The sequence below is a fragment of the Apiospora hydei genome, assembly GCF_038363865.1.
Source record: "Apiospora hydei strain CBS 114990 chromosome Unknown utg000004l_segment0_segment0, whole genome shotgun sequence".
Lineage (NCBI taxonomy): Eukaryota > Fungi > Ascomycota > Sordariomycetes > Amphisphaeriales > Apiosporaceae > Apiospora > Apiospora hydei.
In genome coordinates this window covers 9,433,800-9,457,224 of record NW_027117363.1, presented here as the reverse complement: position 1 = coordinate 9,457,224, position 23,425 = coordinate 9,433,800, and the positions used below count along the sequence as shown (strand labels likewise).

Sequence of the window (23,425 nt, the reverse complement as noted above, 5' to 3'; positions counted from 1 at the left end):
AGTCTGGGCCGCCCTCCCGGATGATACCATGACAACCATCGTCCCGGGCGCCGACGGCATCTGCGTCGCCGCCCAGATGTTCCTCGACCGCGTCGCCGAGCGCATCGGCGACTTCAGCGATACGCTCGGTATCGATGTGTTCCCGGTGAAGCAGAGCGAGGGCGACTTCCTGCAGTACACCGTGTACATTTGTCGTAACTACAATGGCCCTACCAATTGGCTGCGGTTCGGGGATGGTCCTCCTACCCTGGTCTGAAGTTCGAGATACCTAGAGTTGGGGAGGGATGGAGTTGTTAGGAGGAGATACCATGGAACATGAGCAAAGGAAGGGTTTTACTGAGAAGGAATACGGCGGACAGTTACTGGTGTGATGGCATCTGGTCCAAACGAAATACATCATCGCTACTACGTGTTGATGAGACACAGAACATACAGAAACAAGCAAATGATGACACAGGCTCCCGCCTCCTTCAGAATGGAAAATTGGTATTGTGACAGAACATCTTAACTTGCAAACGTGAAGTCCTCCGTGAATGTCAAGTGACTCGTTTACGTCTGGGTGCAGCACACACCATTCTCGACACTCCAACACTCCTTTCTATAGTTGTAGTACTCGCAGCTGAGGTACAAATCTTTGTGACAGCTTTCATTTCTTAACCTGTGACACTCAACAATCACTCAGGGCCACGGCACCAACCCGCTGAATCAATACCATTATATTCGCCTTTAAGGAAAGAGAAAAGAGATCGCAAGTTCTACCGATCGTCGCGTCGTCCGCGGTAGTAAAGGGTGTATCATGCATACATACATCTTAAACCAAACCCGAATCCTCTCAGACCCTCCACCACCGCCACCAATCCCTCTCTCTTTCCCTTTCCACCCTTTCCCAACTGGAGAGACCATATAATCTATCTTTATGTATGGTGTTCTCTCTAGTCTAGCTTCTACTTTCTCCTCTCTATCTTGTTCTATTCGCAAATCAATCAACACCCTCTTCCCTTGTTGCTATGTCCAAATATCCGCATCCGCCCGAAGCTGTGGGAAGTCTGTGACGCTCGACGTACTGCTCAACGAACTAGCCGTCTTGGGCGTGACCCCGGGCGCCAACAAACTGCCGCCGGATGTATCACTGCCCCCAACCGAGCAAACATCGTCATCATCAACAACGACTTCTTTTTCCTCGGCAGCGGCAGCGACCCGCGCCGCCATCGCCTCGCGCCTTCGGTCCTCGCTGATCTTGCGCTTGAACTCCGCCGCGCGCTCCACCTCCTCATCATCGTCGCCCTTACCACTCTCCCACATCCCCTGCACCACACGCGCCGTCGCCTCGCTGCGCGCCACGAGATCGAACTCAAACGGCGCCGGCTTCGCAATCAGCAGCGGCGTGAAATCGTTCCAGTGCACGGGGACCTCGGTCCCGTCCGCCTTGCGCTTCTTCTGGATGCGGAAGGCCCAGGCCATGCCGCCCATCGCCAGGAACAGGTCCATCTCGACAATGGGCACGCCCTGGCACGTGCGCCGGCCGAAGCCGAACTGAGAGAAGCCGGCCAGGTTCGGGTGCATGGTGAGGGGCTCCTTGTAGGTCGGGTACTTGGGCTCGAGCCAGCGGGCCGGGTTGAAGGTCTCGGGGTCGGGGTACGTGGTCTCGTCCCGGGTGATGCCCCTGGTGTGAAGTGGGTTAGCGTTCGTCTGAAGGGGGTAGAATGAGTTTGAACTTTGGATGTCCGAGAGAGTTTGATGTCAAATTACACGTGCAACTTATTTTGCACGTGGGGCAATATGATTGAGTGAACGTAGAGGGATGACGTGGATAAGAAAGAAGATGGGTATACTCACCATTCCATCGCGTGGATCGTAGCGCCGGCGGGAATGAAGTACCCATTGTACACATCGTCCTTCTCGACCGCATGCGGGATACCTGTGCGTGGCGTGGATGTTAGACCAAGTAGACTTCAAAGTAACAGAACAACTCACCAGTAGGAACAGGCGGCCGCCATCGGATGACCTCCTTGACGACGGCCCGCAGCAGCGGCATCTTCTCGCGGTCCTCCCACTCGGGGCACCGGCCGTGGCACACCTCGTCAATCTCCTGCTGCAGCTTGTGCTGCCACTCGGGGAAGTGCAGCATGGCCAACAGGAAACTCTGGATAGGGCTGCCGATCGTCAGCGCGCCGGCAATGGCCATCTGGCCCACCACGTAGGTCGCCTCGGCCTCCTCGCCCCACTTGATCTCGTCGCCGGGCTTGGTGAGGGTGTCGATGAAGGTGCGGACGAAGCTGGGGTCGGCGGTGCCGTTGCCGACGGCGTCGCGCACATATTTCACGCTGCTCCTGAACAGGCCGGCCTCGATCTCGTGGCGCGCGTGCTCCTTTTGCTTCCAGGGCGACATGAAGTAAGGGACGTGCATCAGCCACGAGATGATGTGGCAGGGCCCCCGAGGGGGAGATGGTCTCCAGCAAACCAAAAGTGGTCTCACGGAGCAGGTTGGCCGGGTGCGGGCTGCCCCACGAGAGGCGCGATACGGTCCTCGCGGTGAACTGCTCGATGTACTCTCGGTACTGCGACGCATCTTTGGACAGCAGGTACAGGAAGCGGTCGCGTTCCTTGGAGGGGTAGTTGTGCAGCGACGCGTTGGCCGACTGGGCCATCAGATGTTGAGCCAGCTTCCGTTGCCTCTTCCAGGTATCTAAGCATCGCTGTTAGCTGGTTCATCACAGGAAGTCCTCGAGTGCCTACCATTACGGCCGTGTAGAGCAAGATACTCTCCGCCGGTCCGGTTGTTGGGCAAGTTGGGGATCATGGGACGATCCGAGTAGATCAGGGCCCGCCGCGACAACAAGTCGTGAGCAATGGCCTCGGAGGAGATCCAGACGTGGACCGAACCAAAGATCTCCATCTGGTAGATGGGGCCGTACACCTTGCTCCATTCGTAGAACTTGAGCCAGGTCTTCTCGGCGGGGACATCGTGGATGCGACCTATTAAGGGGAGGCCTGGTGTTCTGTCAGTATCTACCATGAGCGAGCCAAAGAAGAGGCAACAGGAGTTGAGATCACTCACCCTTGGGGCCTGGCAGAGGTCGAGCACCCGGCGGGATCTTGTTTCGGTCATGCTCCTTCTTCTTGAGGTAGACGACGTAAAGCAGTAACACGACAATGGCAAAGACTGGTGCTGCGGCCATGTTGCCTCAGTTTGCTCGCTTTTGACTCATGCAGTTTCTGTATCCAACAGAAGAACAGTGATGAGGTCAATCAATATATTCGACGAAAACCAATAGTATGTATGGCACAGAGGAAAAAGATCGACAGAATATGGCTGGGTCTTAGGGGGAGGAGGGAATAACACATGGAACGAGCGTTGGGATCGGCAATGAAAGGAGTCCGCGCAAGGGAAGCAAAAAGGAAATAAAGCCCCGGGGTGCATAGGTTTATGAGTATCGAAGAGTTTCGCTCCTCGACGACCCCTCTTCCCACATATGTCTACCAAGAGCGAGGGCGAGGGCGCGGTGGCAGCATGGGCCGAGACCAGACGTCCCGCAGCCAACCTTGCCTGGGCCACGCGGGGGATGACTGTGAAGCGCATCGAAGAGGCAGTGTAGGTGTGATGCCCTTGCTGCTCACGTAATCAGGCGTGTATCACCATGGGGGATCAGCCAGAGAAGGAGGCTGGCCATGTCAAGGACATGGGCCCGACATGACCCATGACCAAGTCAGCGGGTAGACTAGAGTCTATCATCCTGTTGGAGCAGGCTGGGGTGCGCGGCTGTCAACTTGTCACTGGAAGGCGATCATGCCCAGCTTCAGGTGGCCTTCGTCGAATGAGGTACATGGACCACCAGTGTCAAGGGCCCTCTGACGTGGGCTGGTCGAAGGTGTAGAGAGAGGCCAAGGGCATTAATCAAGGGTCAGGCTTTGGCTTCGCAAACCAGTAGCTTGGCCACAAGATTCCATCGGAGGATCGAGGCTAATAACCTTGGACACTCAGCAAATCCTGCCGCGAGCATGGCGATGGGGAGGAGGCTGGGATGTCGAGTGTCTGCTGTAGCTTGTGATCGAGAAGTGGTCGAGCGGCCTCGTCGTTGAGCTCTCGAGCTCCCTCTGTCTCTCGGGCCCGAGCCGTATGCCTGATGTCGTATTTGGCCTGTCGGACGGATGATATATCAGAATCCAAGAGGGGTATAATCCCTCATCTCCAATCCAGACTCGATGTTGGATATCCAATGCAGAAGTGCTGCAGATGTGCAGTTGGGGGCGGGTGGCTTCCTCTCTGGGCAGCCAAGCGACTGCATCGGGGCCGACATGTGATTTCTTCTTCGGGACAGTCGAACCGACGCGCAAAGGCAGCAGAGGAAAGAGCCTTGGCTGTGTGTCCAGATCTCTCCGCTGGATGGTGGTGGTGCTTCGTACGTTTCCTCGACGCCAGCCGCTAGCCAAGGAGATGCCATGAAAGCGTAACCGTCCGGCTGGAAAGGGTCGCCCGAGCAGCCAGCGCGGGCCACGAGGCTTGAGGCTTGGACGAAGTTTGGCTTTACCGTTGGCCAAGCGGCATGCTAGCCAGTAGAGCCCAGATCTGGTGCCGAAATTGCCTGGTTGATCCCAGTGGGCTTGCGAACAATGTCACTTTCGAGGAAAGCATCCTTCGTAGCTTGGTAGCGCTTCCACTGTAAAGCAGAAGCAATTGTCCTCTCGGCGCTTGCAGTGCTTGCTCCGCCCTGTCGAGTCGGCTGGGTTGTCGAGCGACATGCCGAACCGGGGATTCATCTGCCAACCGATGTCGATGGCTGGCGGTGAACAGCCACCAATTTTTGGGGTGGCATCGAGAGACGCAATCGGTGTGATAGATGTTGCATGGTATTGAGCACGCACATGAGGTCGCATCGTTGAAGACCGGAGTTTGGGCCTGGCTCGGCAGATCGGCAGCATTCCTTCCGGGACCGACGGCCTGCACCTGGTTGCTAAGTAGGTATTGCACAATGACCCAATAGTACACATCTAACATGGGGACTTTTGTGCAGCATATACGTTGCAAGACTTCCAATCGAAAGGACAGCGCATGAGTGCGTACATCACAGCCCTACCCCCAGCCAAAGACTGGATGCAGGCAATCTGAAGCGCATGCATACGTTTCCCAGGTAGTATGTCCACAGCCTACCTGCGAGCTTGCCCGTTGAAGAGGCGGCGTACCACAGACAGTCGGCTCTCGCCCTCCGCTGCTTGCAGCGAACCAGGCTGCTCAGCTTTCCTCATTCAGCTCTACCGGCTCGTCTATGCAGGATTCGGGGAATGCAAGGGTTGGCTTAGGGGTGGCTTGCTTAACGATTGGGTTAGCACCAGGGAGATCCACGGCGCCACCATGTTGTGTCGAGGGCACCAATCTACGAAGTGTTTGCTTGCAAGTAGATAAGTCACTACCATGCGAAAGAATGAATCAACTACATCATTTCCTGTTGGCATGGGTGCCCAACAACTCCCACTAGGGGAAGCTGCTTGGGTGCTTCAGGTAAGGCTGTAGTGTGTGCGCAACTGACATGTACTCTCTGGATAAAGCCGTAGACTGAAATTGCTTCGAACTCGGATGGAGGGTGCACAGTCAAGCACGGTAGGCAAGAAAGACTCCTTATCCGTTTCGTTCCGCGGTCAACTGTAAAGGTCTAATCCGTAAATCCAATGACGCACCTAGAACAATGCCCTTGATGAACGGACGGCACGGATGGGGCAATGTCAGGTCGGCCCTGACGACCAAGCATTGTCTGTTCTTTGCCCACCGGGATTGACAATGCGCTTTGTCGTACTTGAAGACTCGTTCCCCTTGTTGGAGACAATGCGACCTTGTTCTCGAGTCCCCTTTCAACACCAGAACGCCCACGACCTTATAAAGCCGGTGTTTTCTCGTCACATATCATTTTTTGCTTTTGGTCCATCATCCGAAGACAAACATCACAGGCCACTCTCATCTTGGGATCGAATCTACAGGTGATCAGCCAACAAATTCCAAAGCTAAGTATTCTCAGTTTCCTTTGCTACCAAACGTCTCCTCCTTTTCGGTAAGTCGGAGATAGAAAACACAGCACAAACACATAGCCACCATGTGCACCGAGCAGACCGTCTGGTACCCGTGCCGCACCCACGCGGCCATGAAGCCCATCACGCAGTACTGCGAGCAGTACGACCGCTCCTCGCGGCAAAAGCAGCACTGCGGCCGCGTGACCGACTCGGACCCGTTCGTTGCGCAGTCGCTCCGGGCGCACCTGGACGAGCCGTGCCCCCACGGCTGCAAGGCGCGGCCGGGGCCGATCCAGTGGACCCCGTTGCTCAGGAAGGGGTCCAAGAAGGTCCGGAGGTCGCTGGTAAGTGGACTCCGCCGGACCCGGCGGGGGATCAAGCAGGCGCTGCGCTGAGCGTGGTGTCTCGTCATGGTATGTCATTAAGTAGAATATATAAGCAAAAACAGTCTTCATGATCAAAAGTATGGCAAGAAGCGTGTGCATCAATTCGCAGATGGAGTGAAGCCATCATATCTGATCCTTGTGTATGAGGCAATCCACTGGCCAAGTGTCTACGCCTGCGTAAGTCTCTGAGATACATTCCCAGACCAAAAATGGTGACTTACAAGATGCAAATTCAAGCCTGATGTCAATATTAGAGTGACGTCTCTATCCTCCTAGCCATGCACAAGCAAGTCATGGTGGGACGAGTCTGCATGTCTCAGGCTGAAGTCTACTGCCGCGGGCGTGCTGCTGCTGGCGCTAGTTGTTAGTCCAGGTCCCGGTCCCAGGCACGCTGAAAGAAATCCAGGAACCCCTCCATCCATGCATTAGCGGCCCCTCAACGCGCTTAGTGACTTCTCAACTCGATTTCCTGTCGCGTCGCGCGTTAATTGCATCTACTTTTCTTTTCCATGCCCATTTACCACGACCACAAGCCAGAAAACGACAGAAACCAGACCCGGAACACACCCAATTAGACGTCAAAATGGGCTCTACGAACCCCAGGACACATGAGGAATACCAATACCTCGATCTCGTCCGCGAGATCCTGGATCATGGCGAACGCCGGCCCGACAGGTATGCCTTGCCCCTTCTCCCCTCTCCCTGCTGAAAAAAGACAAGATGAAGAGATAGGGGCAGCAAACTGACAAGCAACTCCCAATCCTCCAGGACCGGCACAGGCACCTACTCCATCTTCGCCCCCGCCCCCTCAAATTCGCCCTCCACGCCCCCGCCTCGCCCGACTCTGGCTCCTCCGAACCCTTCCAACCCATCCTCCCCCTCCTAACCACCAAACGCGTCTTCACGAGGGCCGTCATCGCTGAGCTCCTCTGGTTCATCTCCGGCTCCACCAGTTCCAAACCCCTCAGCGAAGCCGGCATCAAGATCTGGGACGGCAACGGCTCGCGCGAGTTCCTGGATAACCTCGGCCTCACCCACCGCGCCGAGGGCGACCTCGGCCCCGTCTACGGCTTCCAGTGGCGCCACTTTGGCGCCGACTACGTGGACTGCGACACCGACTACGCGGGGCAGGGCGTCGACCAGCTCGCCGAGATCGTGCACAAGCTGCGCACGAACCCGTACGACCGCCGCCTCATCCTGAGCGCCTGGAACCCCAAGGCCATGAAGGAGATGGTCCTGCCGCCGTGCCACATGTTCGCCCAGTTCTACGTCTCGTACCCGCGGAGTAGTACCAACAACTCTACAACATCAGAAGAACAGTCCGAAGAACCCAAACCCAAAGGCCACCTCCACTGCCAACTCTACCAGCGCTCCTGCGACATGGGCCTCGGCGTCCCCTTCAACATCGCCAGCTACGCCCTGCTCACCCACATGCTCGCCCACGTCTGCGATCTGGTGCCCGGCAGCCTCACGCACGTCATGGGCGACGCCCACGTCTACGTCGACCACGTCGACGCCCTGCGCACGCAGCTCGAGCGCGAGCCCCGCGACTTCCCGAAACTCGAAATCGTGAACCAAGCCAAAAACGGCAGCATCGACGGTTGGAAGGTCGAGGATTTCGTCATTCATGGGTACGACCCGCACAAGTCGATTGCCATGAAGATGTCGGTATAACCTACCTAGGTTTCAGGCTTGGGTTGTGGATAATAGAACGAGGATATGAATTATTTACGAATTGAAGCAGTTGCATATAGTAGACATTTTAGATAATGCTATATTGGTCATGACTCATAAGGTATCAAGAACGCCGTGCGATGAAACTCACATGTTTTGTTACTCACTGTAGACATTCGCATAAACTCACATAGCCAATCAACCTGCTTTTGCACTTAAGCGCCCGCGATAATCTTCTCCAGCTCATCGGGGTTCTTGGGGCAATCGGTCAAGTTCTCACACCCATCCTTGGTAATCAGGAGGTTGTCCTCAATGCTGTACGTTCAGGTGGTTAGTACGTGTCGTCATAAGTCATGTTGCAAGCGGCAGACTTACCGGACACCACCGACGTCCCAGTACTTGTCCAGGACCTTCTCGTCAATGTACTGCGCATGCTTGGGGTCCTTGAGGTAAGGTCGGATAATGAAGTCGCAGAAGTAGATCTGCCAATCGCGTAAGCATATCGAATAGACCTCACATTAGTAGAAGAGACTACTTACACCAGGCTCGACAGTAATCACACTCCCCGCCGGCAGATTCCTGCGCACGCGCAGGTAACGGAACAGCGGGTCGGGGTCCGAGTAGTTGGGGTGGCCGCCGGTGTCGTGCGTGTCCATGCCGAGGTAGTGGCCCAGCCCGTGCGGCAGGAAGGCGGCGCTCGTCCTCGCCTTCAGGATCTCGTCCTTGTCGCCCTTGAGGACGCCGAGAGACAGGAGGCCGTCGATGAGGATCTTGTGGGCGAGCAGGTGCACGTCGTCCCAGGCGACGCCCTCCTTCAGCATGGCGATGCAGTCCAGCTGCATCTTGAGGACGATGTCGTAGATGGCGCGCGACTCCGCGGTGAACTTGCCCGAGATGGGGAAGGTTCGGGTCTGGGGGTGGTCAGTCATGGACTTCGATTGCTCATTCTGTAGAGAACGCCAGGGGCCAATGCAAACTCACAATATCCGAAGCATACAGCTTCCACTCGCAGCCCGCATCAAGCAGCAACAAATCCTTGCCAGGCATCTCCTTGTTGTTGTGCACATAGTGCAGCGTCGCCGCCGAGCGCCCGCTAGCGACAATGCTAGGGTACGCCTGGAACTTGGCGCCCTTCTTGTAGCACTCGCCCAAAAATAGGCCCTCGAGCTCGTACTCGTTGGCCGCCTGCCGAACGCTTTGCATGACTTTCTGGTGCGCGGCCTCGCTGACCATGTTGGCCTTGCGGATGAGGGCGATCTCGTACTCGTCTTTGACGACGCGGCACTCGTCGACGGCCTCGCCGAGCAAGGAAAAGTTCTTGTCGTCGAATTCGAGGAAGCTGACGTGGGGGCGACGCGGTCGGCGATGGCGAAGACGGTGTTTTTAGCCTTGTCCTTTTGCGCGGCGCCGAGGCGGGCGAGGTGCGCGTTCAGCTCGGTCGAGGGCAGGACGGCGTCGACGTCGTAGCGGGCGAGGGCGTCGTCGCACGAGAGGGGCAGACCGGACCAGATGACCTCCTCCGGGTCGACGGGCGGGATGAACAGGGTGGTCTGCGACGTGGCTATGTCGTGGACCAGGTAGCTGTCGGCGACGTCGTCCATGCCGCTCAGGTACATGAAGGCGCGGCGCTGGCGGAAGGGGACGGGCTCGTCGCAGTCCTCGAGCAGGCCCGAGGCGGCGCCCTCGAGGTAGAGGATGCCGGTCGCGTCGGTCTTGGTGCGGATGTAGGCGGCGACGCGGGCGGCGTGGGCTTTGGCGGGGTACTTGCCCGCGAGGATCTTGTCGACGTCCATGGTCTTGGTGGTCATGGTGGGGGTGGGGGAGGTGCGAGGGGTCGTCGCGAAAGAGAAAGTCGAGGTGGATGAGAAGTACCGAATGAAGTTCGAGTTGGATGTCGTCCTGGTTGCCAGCAGTGGGAGTTGGACTCGTGCACACCTGCTAAGGAACCGCAGATGAACGAAGGAGGACATTTGTCGGTTCAGAAATGGAAAAGCTTTCTGGCCGAGGAGTGCCTCACCTGCCTCTTTGAGCCCATCAGCAGCCTGAGGGACTCGTGCGATAGGCGGCTTGCCTCGGGCCCAGAGCTCCATTCCCAAGCTGACGGCGGGGCTCAGGCGGGGTTGTTTTAGCTGCTCGGCAACCTCCGGGCAGGCATTGCAGGCATGGCTAGCGCTGGAATGTTTCCATGCAGCCAACCAACACCAACTGCCATTCCAGCGAGCGCCGGTTTGCTTGGCTTCCCGTGATAAGAGGCTCCTTCTCCGACCCAGCCAACTACAATGAGGTCTTTGATCAGCTAGTTTCCTGATATATCTCGAGACCAAGCTTCTAAATAACTATTATCAGTCCCTAACACCGTGATTGCCTTTATGGCAATGGCAACGCAGAGATGATGCCGATACAGGGCATCACAAATACTTCGTATCAGTCAAGATAGAATATAAATAGTCCGTTGATACGGGTCAGATTTATTTTCCCAAATAGTTTCTCTAATTTCTAATATTCCCATAAGACACTATTTTAAACATGCCGTCTATATTGGATCGTTTCGCGGGTTCGACCAAACCGCGGAGTGGCCACAACACATCAAATACAGGCCACTCTAAATCTAGTAGTCGTCACCGCGAATCCGAAAATCCTGCGCAAAAGACAAGGTCCAGTCACAGCAAACGCCATCCCGACCAAACAGTTTTCGAATGTGATGTGCAGGACCCCAACTCCTCTACAGAGACCTCTCAGTCGGGCCACCAAAATAAAGTAGTACAGCATCGTGGGAACACGTCGAGTCCACCAGAGCCTCTGGACGCCCCAAAGAAGAAAGGGAGGAAAAAAAGCAGCAACGGGTCCCGAAGCCATGCCAAGTCGGGACAAGACCATGATAAGCATCAGGAAGCAGAGAAAGGCAAGAACCATACTACGCCCAGTGATAAAAAGCACCGCCGTGGACATAAAAGTGACGATAGGGCCCATAGGAAAGAGAGCAACACGTGCCGGGATCCTACGATCAGCTTGGCTACTGCCACAACACTCCCAGATGAGTCGCAGGCTGTTACAGCCATCCGCTGCGGGGCCATGAGGACAGTTCGTGTCAGTGGGACACCACGCCATCTAAGGAACCTCCAAAGTTACTCGTAGAGAACGCGTCGGATAAGCTTGCTCTTGTCCCTTACAATGGCAACATAGAAACTCAGGGCCATATGTCAAAAGCTGTTGCCGCGAGGAGGAAGGACATCGAAGAAATGAGAGTCGGCGCGGGTCGCAACGTTTGATAATACCAAGGACGGTGCACCTGGGAAAGAGTGGGCTCAGATCATGGGCTTATATGCCTTATTCTTCGAGTCAGAGAACCCCCTAGAGGTGAAAGCCAACGAAGCCCTGGCCAAGAACTACGGATTGAGTTGGACAGCCTGGCGTCCAATGAAGTTGAATTCTCGACATTCCAGTCTAGAGGTGATTGACGGCGAGGAAACGGCAATCTGCCGTTTTCTGTCTGTGAGGGCCGATAACACCAAAGATCTGCTTATCCAGACATGGTTATGGCAGGCAGCCATGCCTTTTCACCACCAGTCTTCACGGGAGGGTCGACTTCAAACCTTCCCGCGGTCATCGGAAGGATGCTCGAGGAGATTCAAACACTACGATACGTGGCTTAGATTCTGTAACCTCATTAATACCATCAGCCTCGATGGCTACGTGGTTGTTGCATTATCCGACAATAAATCGAAGATACCACAAGTTGTTGGCGCCATAGAGATAGAGTATTATACGACTGGGATGCGGCGAGATCCAGTCGTCTCTCCCCAGACTTCCGGTCATTTTTTAGAGCGGACAAGCTCGCCGAACTCGAGCACTACCAGAAGTGTTTTAAGGAAAAACTTCTCAAGAGCGATCGATGTGCCCCAGTTTGGTGTAAGTATCCTGTGGTCTGCCATGACGTTTAATGCTTACTTTTGGTACCCTTAGGCCTTCGTGACTTTGCAGTTCAAGATGGATTGCAATTCGAAGCTCTGGAGAGTAATCTCATGGAGTGCTTCACGCAGCCGGCCGAAAAGGAACCAGTCGCCCGCGTGACCTTTATGCATTTCAGAAACGAGATGACCTGGTGGGAGCACTACGGCTTCCATTGCCGGGTATACGAGCAAGACTTCTGTTATGCAACATGGTCTGCCCGACGTGTCATCAAATCTGGGGGCGCATTGCCCCTCTCCTACGCGCCGAGTGGCCTGGCTGAGTCGACCTCGGATGGTACATACGTGATGAGGTTCCTTGAAGGACCGGACGACACTCGGCATTATCTTGACTCGGGACCAGGACATGCACTGGTTAAGTCCACTTTAGAAGTGGTAAACCCGATGCAGTACCTTCACGATGGCTGATCAGGCAACGCTTTCATGAAGGGCTGCCGTCTTCTGGCTTCGCATCTAAAATTGAAGAAACATAGGTTTAGCTTTTATAGCAAATAAAGGGATGCTATCAAACTTATTATAGCGAGGATTATTTTTGCAAGAGCTAAGGATAAAACAATTTAAACATGTATCATTCTTGGAAGACGAATATCAAAACGAATTTCATTTTCTTCGATCTTTACTAAAAGAAATTATTAAACAACTCTCCCACTAGACCAATCTCTTCATACTCTGTGGGACCAGACACGAGTAGCCTTTCGACCCCTCCCATTGAAGCCGGAAGATCAGGGCAAGAGATCCCGGATTCGCAAAGTCGATCTACGATGTCGGGGATTCGCGGCTTGGCGGACTGGCAACGACTTGACAACCCAAACGATTAAAAGGACGACGACATACCTATCCGAGCGGGAGATGTGTACGTCCTTGAGACAAGCGACCCGGAGAAGTATCCTTTGCCCTGCTGGGATCTCCTAAACCTCCACTACCACATACAGAAGGTCACATACAACTTCAAAGCCCGCGGTGCGCAAGAGAGCTTGTCTGGAGGTCCACCTCCCGATGTCGATGGAGACGTTCTCCGTGCCCGGAAAATGCAAAGCCCAAGCACCAACTTGTGGGCTGATGATGTTCTAGAGGCAGTTCGCGATGAGGTCATTTCTGAGGAGGACGGTTGGAAGTGGGTTATAGGACTTGAGGAATTGGAAGAGGAACGTCAGCTACGTCGAAGGCACGAGCTGGCTGAGTTGATGGAAGATTTAGAGGAGGGAGAATTTGAGGATACGGACTAGAGGCCGGCTCCTCAAACCACTCCTGGGTACGTTCTCCCACATCTGCGCCCTCGAGCAGTCGCGGAATCAGACTCGCGGGATGCTGGTCCAGTGTTCGAGAACCTTGCGCATAGACCAGTCAGGGAGGTTGAGTCACGTCAGGAGCGAGGTGTGCATGAAGACACTAAGGCGGTGTGAGGTTGAGTGATTGACTCAATGGACGTTTAGTTTGCTCATTAATATATGTACCAGTGGGTATAAGACAGGTTTGCTCCTCGCAGTCGAACCTTGTGAGTGATGGTAGACATTTGAAGAATGCTACGCAAGTACGCAACGGCATGTCGAGGCCCGACTGGGTACGAAGTGCAAGCCGCTCTTAGTCATTGAGTCTTCCAGTGGATTGTGAGGTAGTGAAATCCTGTCCAGAGATCGCTTTCTAATCCGAGCAGCCGACGAGGGGATGCATCTATGCCTCCCTTCGTACTTTCTGTCCCTCCATGTATTGGAGAGCAACCTTGGCAGAAGCACCACCGCGCTGTTGTTGCGTTCCTTACGACCTCAATGTGCATCAAATGCAGGTCCAGACCATGGCATCAAGAAGCGCGACACAGCAGGTGACATGTATGCGGGGTCTGGGTCCTGCAGCTTCCAGCTTGCTTCTGAAGGTTGCTTCGATTGGCGTACATGGCCCTGTTCTAGCCCTCTGTTCTGGACTCGGGCAATGCATGGGCATGGGAAAGAGACAGATGCTGGGGGAAAGAACTTGGCCTGAACTTCTGCGTGGGCGCAGAGGTGTGTCAAAACGAGGCTTCTGGAATTGGAGGAGCGCCATCGTCTTGAGCGAACATGATTGTAATCACGCTGCAAGACTTCAGTCCGCTTTCCCAAACTAACCAACGGCAGCGACGCGGGCGGGAAAGATACTCCTTCCACCTTGGACACTGAACCCCATCAAGGCCACGCACCTTCCCTAACATGTCCATTACGATGCCTCGCACCTCGGATCATGACAAAAGTCCTGTCCTTCAACCGTTGACTGATCCAAGCCAGGATTCTGAACTTCCCATCTTCCATATTCACTTCTACCGTTACAGACCAACACCACATACCACACTTGCACGACAGCATCCATAGCTTTGTTTTCATTCTCTTCATCACTTCATCAACTTTTGAATCCGTATTTTCCCTCGTCCCGCGGCTAAGACTTCGTCCGTTACCCGTAGCTGCTGGCCCACCATGGTTCGAAAGACCTTCCTCCTGCCCTTGCTCGTCGGAGCGCTGGCTCGCATTGTCAGTGCAGAGGCGAGCAGTCAAAGCAATGTCCTCCCCGGTTCCTACATCGTTGAGTTCGACGACTCTCAGGTACTAAAACCACCAGTCCAATTGACCCAAGTTGTATGGGAGAAATCATAGCTGACACTTGACATAGGACATGTCGCTCTTCCACACCCATGCCGAGTCCATGGACGCCGAGATTGTCAACCGCTTCGACTACACCCTGTTCAACGGCGCCACGGTGCAGTTCAAGAACTTGGAGGCGGCCAACCAGCTTGCAGCGGAGATGCTGGCAATGCCCATGGTGAAGCAGATGTGGCCCAATCGGCAGATGAAGTTGCCCAGTGACAAAGTTGTGTGGGCTAGCCACCTCTCGAATCAGACCCAGATCGACAAGAGGCATGATACCAAGGACACCTTTTCGCCTCACGTCATGACCCAGGTGGACAAGCTTCGGGCCAAGGGGATCACGGGCAAGGGCGTCACGATTGCCATCGTGGACACCGGCGTGAGCTCGAGTCTCTCATTGGGGTTGACGCACATGTGCTGACTTGCATTAGATCGATTACACTCACGATGCTCTCGGTGGTTGCTTCGGCCCCGGCTGTCTGGTAGCCGGAGGCTATGACTTTGTTGACAACGACGACGATCCTCTGGACACATGCCTTGTACGCCGTTTCCGCTCGGGCAGAAGACAAGTAACTAATACCATATCTATAGGGACATGGCACGCACGTCGCAGGGATTATTGCCGCACAGGAAAACCCTCTGGGGTTTACTGGTGCCGCTCCTGTGAGTAGCCTGCTTCACCTGCGGCCCCAATTTGATGGTTTCCTCACTTACACTCACAGGGCGTCGAAATCATGGCTTATCGAGTATTCGGCTGCGACGTAACATCCACGGAAGACTCAATCATGCGGGGCTTCATGCGTGCACATGAGGACGGGGCTGACATCATCAGTGCGTCGCTAGGTGATAAAGGATTGTGGGACGAGAGTCCCGGGGCAATGGGAGTGACAGTTGCGAGAATCGTTGCAGCTGGGATTCCATGTATAGCCTCTGCCGGCAACTCCGGGAACAAGGGCCTTTTCTTTGTCGGCCAACCCGCCAGTGAAGATACGGTCGTGAGCGTTGCTTCATTTGACAACACAGTGACACCGGTGCTCAAGCTCTGGGCAGACTACTCCGTGGACCGGGGTGAACCGCGAGAGTTCAGCTTCACTACAACTACACTTGGCCAATGGTCAGAAGCACCAGCTCAACTGCCCGTCTTTGCCAGCCTTTTGGGTGTAGACAGCGCAGCGAATGGATGCAACCATTTTCCTGCCAACACTCCAGACCTATCTGGCTCAATGGTACTTATCCGCCAAGGGACATGCTCTGCCAGTAAGATGGCCGCCCGCGCCGCCGCATTCGGGGCCAAGTATGTCATGTTCTGGGGCACTGAGCCCGGCACACCGCTGGCAGACTCCTTGACGGATGGTATCATCGCTTCTGGGATGGTAGGTTAACCTTCTTCCGTTTCCTCTCGAGAGCTTCTCGTAATACTGACCGGAGCGCTAGGTGTCGAAAGAGACAGCAGAGGAGCTCATGAGGCTCCTGAAGGCTGGATCAAATATCACATTGACACTGCCCGACCCAGAAAAGCTGGTGCCCATGTAAGTCTGGCAAAGTAGGACGCTTTTTGAAGTGTGGCTGACCGCGGGATGCCACACCTTGAGAGAGACGCCCAACAAAAGCACTGGTGGATATGCGAGTACCGACACAAGCTGGGGACCCTCATTCGAAGGGGCGATCAAGCCACAATTTGCAGCACCTGGTGGCAGCATCCTGTCGACTTACCCCGGGACATTGGCGAAAAAGGGCGCCTGCCTTGGATACGCTGTGTTGTCCGGCACGTCGATGTCCGCGCCTCTGGTGGCTGCCGCCTTTGCACTGGTTCACGAAGTCCGAGGCAAATTAAGCCCTGCCGAGTTTGAGAATCTCTTCTCCGCCACGTCCAATCCGCAGTTCCTCAACGACGGAAAGAAGACCTTTGACATGCTCGCACCGGTCGCCCAACAGGGTGCCGGCATGATACAGGTATACGACGCAGCCTACGCTACGACGCTCCTCGACCCCTCCAGCCTGGCGTTTGGCGATGCGGACCATCATGCCGACGTCCTGAGCTTTGCCATGTCCAACACAGGCAGAGAGGAGGTCACCTACGAGCTCGGGGCTGTTGGAGCTGCCACTGCTTACACCTTCTCAAACGGGACCTACCCCGACACCTTCCCCGGGATGAAGTTTGACGACGTGTATGCCACGATCAACTTGAGCGAGTCCAAGATTACTCTTGCACCGGGCGCCAGAAAGTTTATCTCGGTCAGGGCCACGCCGCCCGCTGTCAACGCGACACGTCTCCCCCGTCTACTCAGGTTATGTGACCATCAACGGCACCAACGGCGAGTCTCTCTCGCTACCGTACCAGGGCATCGCCGGCAGCTTGCACAACACGCGCGTGATGGGCTCCAGTGAATTCGTAGTCACGGGCGGCCGCAAGGACTCTTTCATTTATCCGCCGCTCATCGGCACTTCTACCTTCAATTTCACCAAGGGTGATTCAGACAAGAAAGATCTTTCACAGACGCAACCGGGAGCCTTGACAAGACTGGCCTTCGGCACGTCGCTTGTGCATATCGAGGCGATCAAGGTCGACTCCGGCAACGTGACCTTGTCCAATTCGACCACGAAAATTGGCGACATCCTCGGGTCGCCTCGGCTCTGGCTGAACCGCCATTTCTCCCTTGCGCCCTGGAATGGGCAATTGGCCGACGGGTCGTATGCGCCTAAGGGCAGGTATCGTTTCGCCGTCCGGGCGTTACGCGTCTTTGGCAACCAGAAGAACGAGACGGATTATGATGTGGCGTTTACGCAGGATTTCAATATACAATACTATTGAGGTGTGCCGGAGAGAGAAGCTCACATTTCCACGAAAACCTAGAATTCTTTCCGACTCTTGCGATGCAGTCATAGAATAGTTCCTAATTCAATACATTACCGGCTCAATTGCTTGCGGCTTTGCTTCACGTGCAAGATACGCGACCGTGCATGGCGTGCCAAGTAAAAGGAGCAAAAACGACCATGATGTCTCCATGTTTCACACCAACAAATTGCGTGCATGTGGCTATCAAAGACGGTTGTGGTGAAGAAAGTGTGGACAGCGGCAGTTGGAATAAATCGGGGGATGCTGTGTCTTGTCGTCATGGAGCTCCAGAAACCCCTCCATTGACGTAGACGAGCCGCATGTTTCTACACCGGCCGATTGAACACCCTGCATTAGCTGCCTCGGCAATCGACAGCCAGATCAGATCACATTCAAATTGAAAAGACTACCTGTCCAACATGCTCCGACTCTTCTCGAGTACTGCCAGATCTTCTTTTGTACGCAGTGCATTCCGACCACTGATACCCATAAACATCATCCCTAAAGCAACCATGGCAACAGGTGAGAGAACGTTGAACCCGTCTTCGACCATCAACTCTAACAGCTCAACCACAGGACAAGCAAACGACCTCAGCGCGGGCGCGCTGTTTGACGTGTCGCACGTGACGGCTGTGGTGACGGGCGGCGCGACGGGCATCGGGCTCATGATCACGCAGGCGCTACAGTCCAACGGCGCCAAAGTGTACATTACGGGCCGCCGGCAGGAGGTGCTGGATCAGACGGTGAAAATGTACAGCACGGGGCCGGGCCAGATCATTGCGCTGCGGGGGACGTGAGCAAGAAGAGCGAGGCGGTGCGGTTGGCTGAAGAAATCGAAAGCAGGGAGCCGGGGGGTGCAATTGTTGGTGAATAATGCGGGGATTGCGCGGGATGATGATACTCGGTATTGTGAGCTTGCCCGTGGTTCTGCATCAATTGGCGGTGGATGATGGGATTTAAACTAATATAAGCACAGCAAACAACGGCCAGCCCGACATGAGCGACGCCAAGGCCATCTCGAGCACTTCCTCAGGAGCTCCGAGGAGCAGTGGCTCGAGACGATGCAGACCAACGTGGTGGGCGCCTACTTCATGTCCATGGCGTTCCTGCCGCTCCTCGCCAAGGGCGGCCCTCGTCGCAGGTGGTCAACGTGTCGTCCATCTCGGGCGCGATGAAGGGGCCGAGCATGGGCCAGCCGGCGTACGCCAGCTCGAAAGCGGCGGCGACGCACCTGGAGCCGGATGCTGGCGACCATCTTCAAGGACGTCCAGGTGCGAGTCAACGTCATCGCGCCCGGGCTGTTCCCGAGCGAGATGACGGCGGGCAAGTCGGGCGAGGACAACAAGAGCACGCTGGACCAGAGTAAGGCGACGAACCCGACGGGCCGGTTGGGGGAGGAGAGGGATATGGCGGCGACGATTTTGTTCCTGGCGGGGCGGGGTGGGGCGTTCTATAATGGGCAGATTGTGTATCCGGATGGAGGTGAGTTTGGCTGATGCGCATCTGGATTGATTTTGCTGAGACTGTGCTGACTTTGATGAACTGCAGGATCCACGCTTATTCAGCCTGCTGTGGCGAACTAGGTACTGGCACACGCTTCAGGGTGAGAAACGCATCTGTTGGGATCATTTGGTCTCTGCTGATTCCAATGACGCTTGCGTGTTTGAGTACGAGATGTGGTGGATTGATTGAACTGTCAGTGTTAAGAGAATTGCCTATAGAGTACTTAATCTCTGATAAATGAGGTATTACCATCGTCTAATGCACAGACCTACGAGGCACTAGTGGTTTAGTGGTAAAATCCATCGTTGCCATCGATGGGCCCCGCGTTCGATTCGCGGCTAGTGCAACACTAAACTTCTCTTTTTGCATGTTTCCGTCGGTATTTTCTTTTTACGACTTTCGCCGAACGTCGTCAACACAGATAGCCCATGCCGAGCTGCTAATAACCGACCGAGGCATGGAACCCGGATTTGCTTATTGCGCATCTGGTAGGCTTGGGAGACCTGTCGATTGGCTTGGACGTTGGACCCGTCCGCATGGAAGAGAGTTCTCAACCTGAGCGCAATGGAGGTTGAGAGTGGCTTCTACATTGGACCTCAGGTAAGGATTTCTATATTTGATTCAGCTCAATATTTACAAATGATAGCCTGGCTAGGTTCAGCCTGAGCGGGATCGCGTCGTATGTACATGAGAGCAATGCGCTTGTCAAGCCCGACACACGAGCCTTCGCCCAACCCAACAACAACGGGGGGCTTCAAGAGACCTAGTAATACCATTTTGTCAGTCCTGGCCGCTCCTTCCAATGTTCAGCCGTTGGGGAAGCTGTATCTGGTAGACTGGTGGGCATTTAACCTCAGCCCATTCACCCTTTCTTCGATACGAGTGCTGAATACCTCACCCGAGATTCCCCGGCTGCGATACTCGGGACTGGCTGTCCAATGATCCACTCGAAAGTTTGGCCTAAATCAAGCACGAAGATCATGTCGTCGTGGAATTTAGACTTAGACATGTGCAATCCCCTGTTCGCCTTCACCTATCCGGGTATGCTCATGAACAGTGGTTGCCCGAAGAACTCTGGATTCGAAGCGTGCTACGGAGTATGCTCGTCAACATGCCGGCAAAGTGGCAGAGTGTAGGTCCAAGTTTCATTGTCCCCGTTCCGAGCGGGATCCTGATGTGGCTGTGAAAAGATCCATACTGCAAGGGCTGCGGCATCACCCCATCTTGGTACATGTAGATGCCGCGGTGAAGTTCGTTGCGGTGACACACTTCAAGTCCAGTGAGCATGCTCCGTGGCAGGTCCAAGTCTCCTTGCAGCCAGTATTGCAGCATGAGCTCAGCACCAAACCGGCAGAGGTCTTGGTGGTCCCGGAGGTGATCCTGGGTATGCACGGGTACGGATCTTGGCAGCCCGTGTCGTCGGGGCAAGGGGCTCCAGGGCAATTAGGATGGCACCCGTGTTCATCCTGGTAGCTCTGATCACACGAAAAGCGGCATTCGTAGGGGTTTGCTGATTTCGTGACCGAAGGGATTGTCTCGGTTTGAGATGGAATGCCTTGTGCAGTGGTCGAAGAGGGCAGGCCGGGGCCGGCAGGGCCTGGTGAGGTCGGATGGTCGTTCCCCGTCCTAGGTATGTTCGAAATAGCTGATTAGCACAAGACCAAACTAAAGATGAGCTCGACTCACGGTGAGTTTGAACCGGTTTTCAAACCCAAGCCCAGTCCCAGGCCCAGGCTCACCATTGCCACGATAGCCACGATGGCGATAGTCGTCAGCACCTGTCCCCGATGCTCATTGAACCACAGGTTCACATCGCGCTGGTGGTGGGTGTTATTGATGCCTAATCCATTGTGCTGGAGCCCTTGGCCGTTATGGTCATTGCCGTTGTAAACAGCCACATGTGAAACGTGACGTGCTGACGACCCTTCTGACATGGTTGTAGCCCATACACGATTGCGTAGCACGACTATGTTGTAGTAACTGCCTTCCTACGTGGCAAGATATTAAATCTCAGTCACGAAATGGCAATGTCAAACCTCATATTATATAATCGCGACTATGAGATCCAGCTCAGAGTAGAACCCGAGTAGTTGTGGTTAAAACTAATGTCATATTAACATGGGGCATATGGGATTGACAGCATCGCCACCTTAATCACCGAGGTCTAACAACAGCCTTGTTTATTTTTGAAACGCCCATTTACACAGCCTCTTCAAGCCGGACTGACCGTTGGATTTTGCAAGCTGACCAGGGGGTATTGAAAAATATCTTCATGTCCCTTCCCTTAGCGATAGCAGGATAGCAAGGCACAATCTGGTCAAAATTTTCGTTCAATATGTGCCCGTATATAAGATCCATTGCAAGATCCATTGCAAGATCCATTGCAACTCAATGCTGCTGGTGTATTTGCAGTGAGGACCAAGCTTACTGCAGCTTCTAAGCGGAAGAGTGCAGAATGTCGCCCGGTTTATGCCCGGGTTCTTGGGCAGCTTTAATGGAATAAGGCTCTGATACGACGCCAGGCATCCGGCCGGCTGTGCATTCATGCATTGCATTTTGTGAGTGATGGTGTTACGTTTCATTGCATTGGGCGGTAATTTCGGTCCTTCGTTGCGAATCTATGGGCCAGGTACAATAAATAGTAGTTGTATTATGTCCTGGGGTCTGAAATAGGTTTTCTGTCCATCGAAACGCCACTCAGCCTGATCTGAAGGCCACATTCGAGGAATGGTGTACGTAGCCGTAATATTTGCTTTTTCTGAGAGTACCTAGGAAGTGCGGAGAAGAGGTCAGAAAAGAAATTTGCGCGGCTCATGCAAGGCTCTGGAAATTGGAGTACAGGGTTAGGTCAGCTAAATATATCTAAAGGATCTTACGTGAGTTTTGCTGTGCTGCTACAAAGTGTTGTAGCCCAGGTCTGATGCAATCCTGCTGCTACCATGGCCGAGATCCTAGCCGCCGTCGTAACTGCCGCCCAGGCAGCAGAGTATTGTCTGAAGCTATGCGGCCTCCTCGACCGACTCTATCATGCATCCGAGGCTTCCCGAAAGCACCAGGAAAGGGTCCTGGAACTGGTCCCCCTCCTCCAGCAGATCCGGCAGGACCCAACCTTCGACACGCCCGAGATAAGCTGCTGCACCCGGTCGCTCGCTGTCATTCTCGAATCCCTGACGTTTCCGAAGAAGTATAAGACGTGGAGTCCCCGGTTCCTCAATTCAATTATCTTCGTAATCAGAGAAAAACGCTTCGGTCGCATCTTTGCCTCCATCGAAGAGAAAAAAAGCACTCTTACCCTATATATTACCAACACCACCCTAAAAGAGATACGAATTGGACTGAGACATCGCCCGGCATCTACAGAAGCCCTTGACATGAGTCAATCACCAGCGGAAGTTGCGGAACGGAAAGAGCAGGCCGACGAAGGCAGCCCCTGCAAGAAGCGAAAACAGAGTCCGGACCCCGCCAGTATGCAGGTGGCCCTGCTGGCACCCTCTGCAATGGACGCCATCGCTTCAATAAGCAGCAAAGCCAGCGACACACACCAGGAAAGCAGCAACGATTCCAGGCCCCAGGGTGGCCGTCCCCCAAGCCCAGCCGCCTACGATAGCAACAAGGTGTGTTGGAGCGGGAAAGTAACCAACGGTCCCAGGGTGGGAGGCCAGATCAGCGAAGAAGAAATGCAAGCAATGTCGAAGACATATAGGGGCAATTCCGTGAACATGATAAGGGAAGAAGGAGCGCCGCCTCGTCCTAACAGGATGATTAATGGAGCAGAATTTCGAAAGGTGTTCCCCCGGTTGCCCACAGTTCTCGGTATGAGCACAATACGGTTAACGGGTATGGTGATATGCACAACGGGGACAGCTATGGATGGCCCGACAGTCCTAATTCAGGCTGAGGAGCCGGGGCAACCTATGTGTATCGGAATTTTGGGGGGGATGCTCTCATTGGATCAACTTGTTCCTTTGTCATGCTTACGGGACTCATACTGAATCCGGTCATTACCGTCACGTTTCATTAACCTATACTACACACACATACACGCAACGGCTGTGTAGCATTCATGTCAAATATCAGGGCCGCGAACTTGGTCTCTTCTTGGCAGAACACAGATAGGGGTGCGAGATGGGGCCAGGCCTTGGGGTCTACACCCTCTGACACTCCATATGCGTCCAGATACGAGAACGCAATCAATCAGCCTCAAACAGGTCTGCATGACTGATTTGGACAGTATACGGGTTTCAATTCAACATACCATGCATTCCACACGATGCTTACCATAATCTATATTTGGAGTTCAAATGGGATATCTTAGTAAGAGCAAGCCGCGCTGCAGAGCGGCCGTTTCACCCCTGTTGACATGAGGAGCACGTGGTATTAACTGCTGGAAGGCAGCCGAGGCCTGATCATGAGCTCTAGGTTCGTGGCTGTCCTCGAAGACACCGTAAA

General features: G+C 54.5%; 10 protein-coding genes across 10 annotated transcripts; 7 read left to right on the top strand and 3 right to left on the bottom strand.

Moving 5' to 3' along the window:
- Positions 1–28: 28 nt before the first annotated feature.
- PG997_005431 (uncharacterized protein) lies at positions 29–256 on the top strand (the record flags this gene model as incomplete). The annotated part of the gene is made up of 1 exon (XM_066809746.1): positions 29–256. The coding sequence occupies one exon, from the start codon at positions 29–31 to the stop codon at positions 254–256; it is 228 nt and encodes a 75-aa protein (XP_066673364.1).
- Positions 257–1,005: 749 nt separating this feature from the next.
- Positions 1,006–3,179, bottom strand: PG997_005430 (cytochrome P450; the record flags this gene model as incomplete). Its single annotated transcript, XM_066809745.1, has 6 exons — positions 1,006–1,663; positions 1,837–1,918; positions 1,975–2,374; positions 2,415–2,686; positions 2,743–2,991; positions 3,059–3,179. 6 exons carry the CDS (start codon positions 3,177–3,179, stop codon positions 1,006–1,008), a joined length of 1,782 nt encoding a protein of 593 aa, XP_066673363.1.
- Positions 3,180–6,083: 2,904 nt separating this feature from the next.
- PG997_005429 (uncharacterized protein) lies at positions 6,084–6,395 on the top strand (the record flags this gene model as incomplete). Its single annotated transcript, XM_066809744.1, has 1 exon — positions 6,084–6,395. One exon carries the CDS (start codon positions 6,084–6,086, stop codon positions 6,393–6,395), a length of 312 nt encoding a protein of 103 aa, XP_066673362.1.
- Positions 6,396–6,969: 574 nt separating this feature from the next.
- Positions 6,970–8,060, top strand: PG997_005428 (thymidylate synthase/dCMP hydroxymethylase domain-containing protein; the record flags this gene model as incomplete). The annotated part of the gene is made up of 2 exons (XM_066809743.1): positions 6,970–7,061; positions 7,295–8,060. The coding sequence occupies 2 exons, from the start codon at positions 6,970–6,972 to the stop codon at positions 8,058–8,060; spliced, it is 858 nt and encodes a 285-aa protein (XP_066673361.1).
- A 215-nt stretch (positions 8,061–8,275) lies between these two features.
- On the bottom strand, positions 8,276–10,150 carry PG997_005427 (uncharacterized protein; the record flags this gene model as incomplete). Its single annotated transcript, XM_066809742.1, has 5 exons — positions 8,276–8,375; positions 8,436–8,542; positions 8,600–8,971; positions 9,042–9,377; positions 9,437–10,150. The coding sequence occupies 5 exons, from the start codon at positions 10,148–10,150 to the stop codon at positions 8,276–8,278; spliced, it is 1,629 nt and encodes a 542-aa protein (XP_066673360.1).
- Positions 10,151–10,586: 436 nt separating this feature from the next.
- On the top strand, positions 10,587–13,254 carry PG997_005426 (uncharacterized protein; the record flags this gene model as incomplete). Its single annotated transcript, XM_066809741.1, has 5 exons — positions 10,587–11,147; positions 11,340–11,818; positions 11,884–11,969; positions 12,024–12,403; positions 12,850–13,254. The coding sequence occupies 5 exons, from the start codon at positions 10,587–10,589 to the stop codon at positions 13,252–13,254; spliced, it is 1,911 nt and encodes a 636-aa protein (XP_066673359.1).
- Positions 13,255–14,469: 1,215 nt separating this feature from the next.
- PG997_005425 (uncharacterized protein) lies at positions 14,470–17,449 on the top strand (the record flags this gene model as incomplete). Its single annotated transcript, XM_066809740.1, is given in 8 exon segments — positions 14,470–14,595; positions 14,663–15,016; positions 15,069–15,206; positions 15,229–15,300; positions 15,360–16,010; positions 16,072–16,166; positions 16,248–16,906; positions 16,926–17,449. 8 exon segments carry the CDS (start codon positions 14,470–14,472, stop codon positions 17,447–17,449), a joined length of 2,619 nt encoding a protein of 872 aa, XP_066673358.1.
- Positions 17,450–17,985: 536 nt separating this feature from the next.
- PG997_005424 (short chain dehydrogenase/reductase) lies at positions 17,986–19,056 on the top strand (the record flags this gene model as incomplete). Its single annotated transcript, XM_066809739.1, has 5 exons — positions 17,986–17,995; positions 18,050–18,266; positions 18,450–18,614; positions 18,669–18,955; positions 19,022–19,056. 5 exons carry the CDS (start codon positions 17,986–17,988, stop codon positions 19,054–19,056), a joined length of 714 nt encoding a protein of 237 aa, XP_066673357.1.
- A 1,134-nt stretch (positions 19,057–20,190) lies between these two features.
- Positions 20,191–20,910, bottom strand: PG997_005423 (uncharacterized protein; the record flags this gene model as incomplete). Its single annotated transcript, XM_066809738.1, has 2 exons — positions 20,191–20,602; positions 20,663–20,910. 2 exons carry the CDS (start codon positions 20,908–20,910, stop codon positions 20,191–20,193), a joined length of 660 nt encoding a protein of 219 aa, XP_066673356.1.
- A 1,005-nt stretch (positions 20,911–21,915) lies between these two features.
- PG997_005422 (uncharacterized protein) lies at positions 21,916–22,968 on the top strand (the record flags this gene model as incomplete). The annotated part of the gene is made up of 1 exon (XM_066809737.1): positions 21,916–22,968. The coding sequence occupies one exon, from the start codon at positions 21,916–21,918 to the stop codon at positions 22,966–22,968; it is 1,053 nt and encodes a 350-aa protein (XP_066673355.1).
- Between the last annotated feature and the right edge of the window lie 457 nt (positions 22,969–23,425).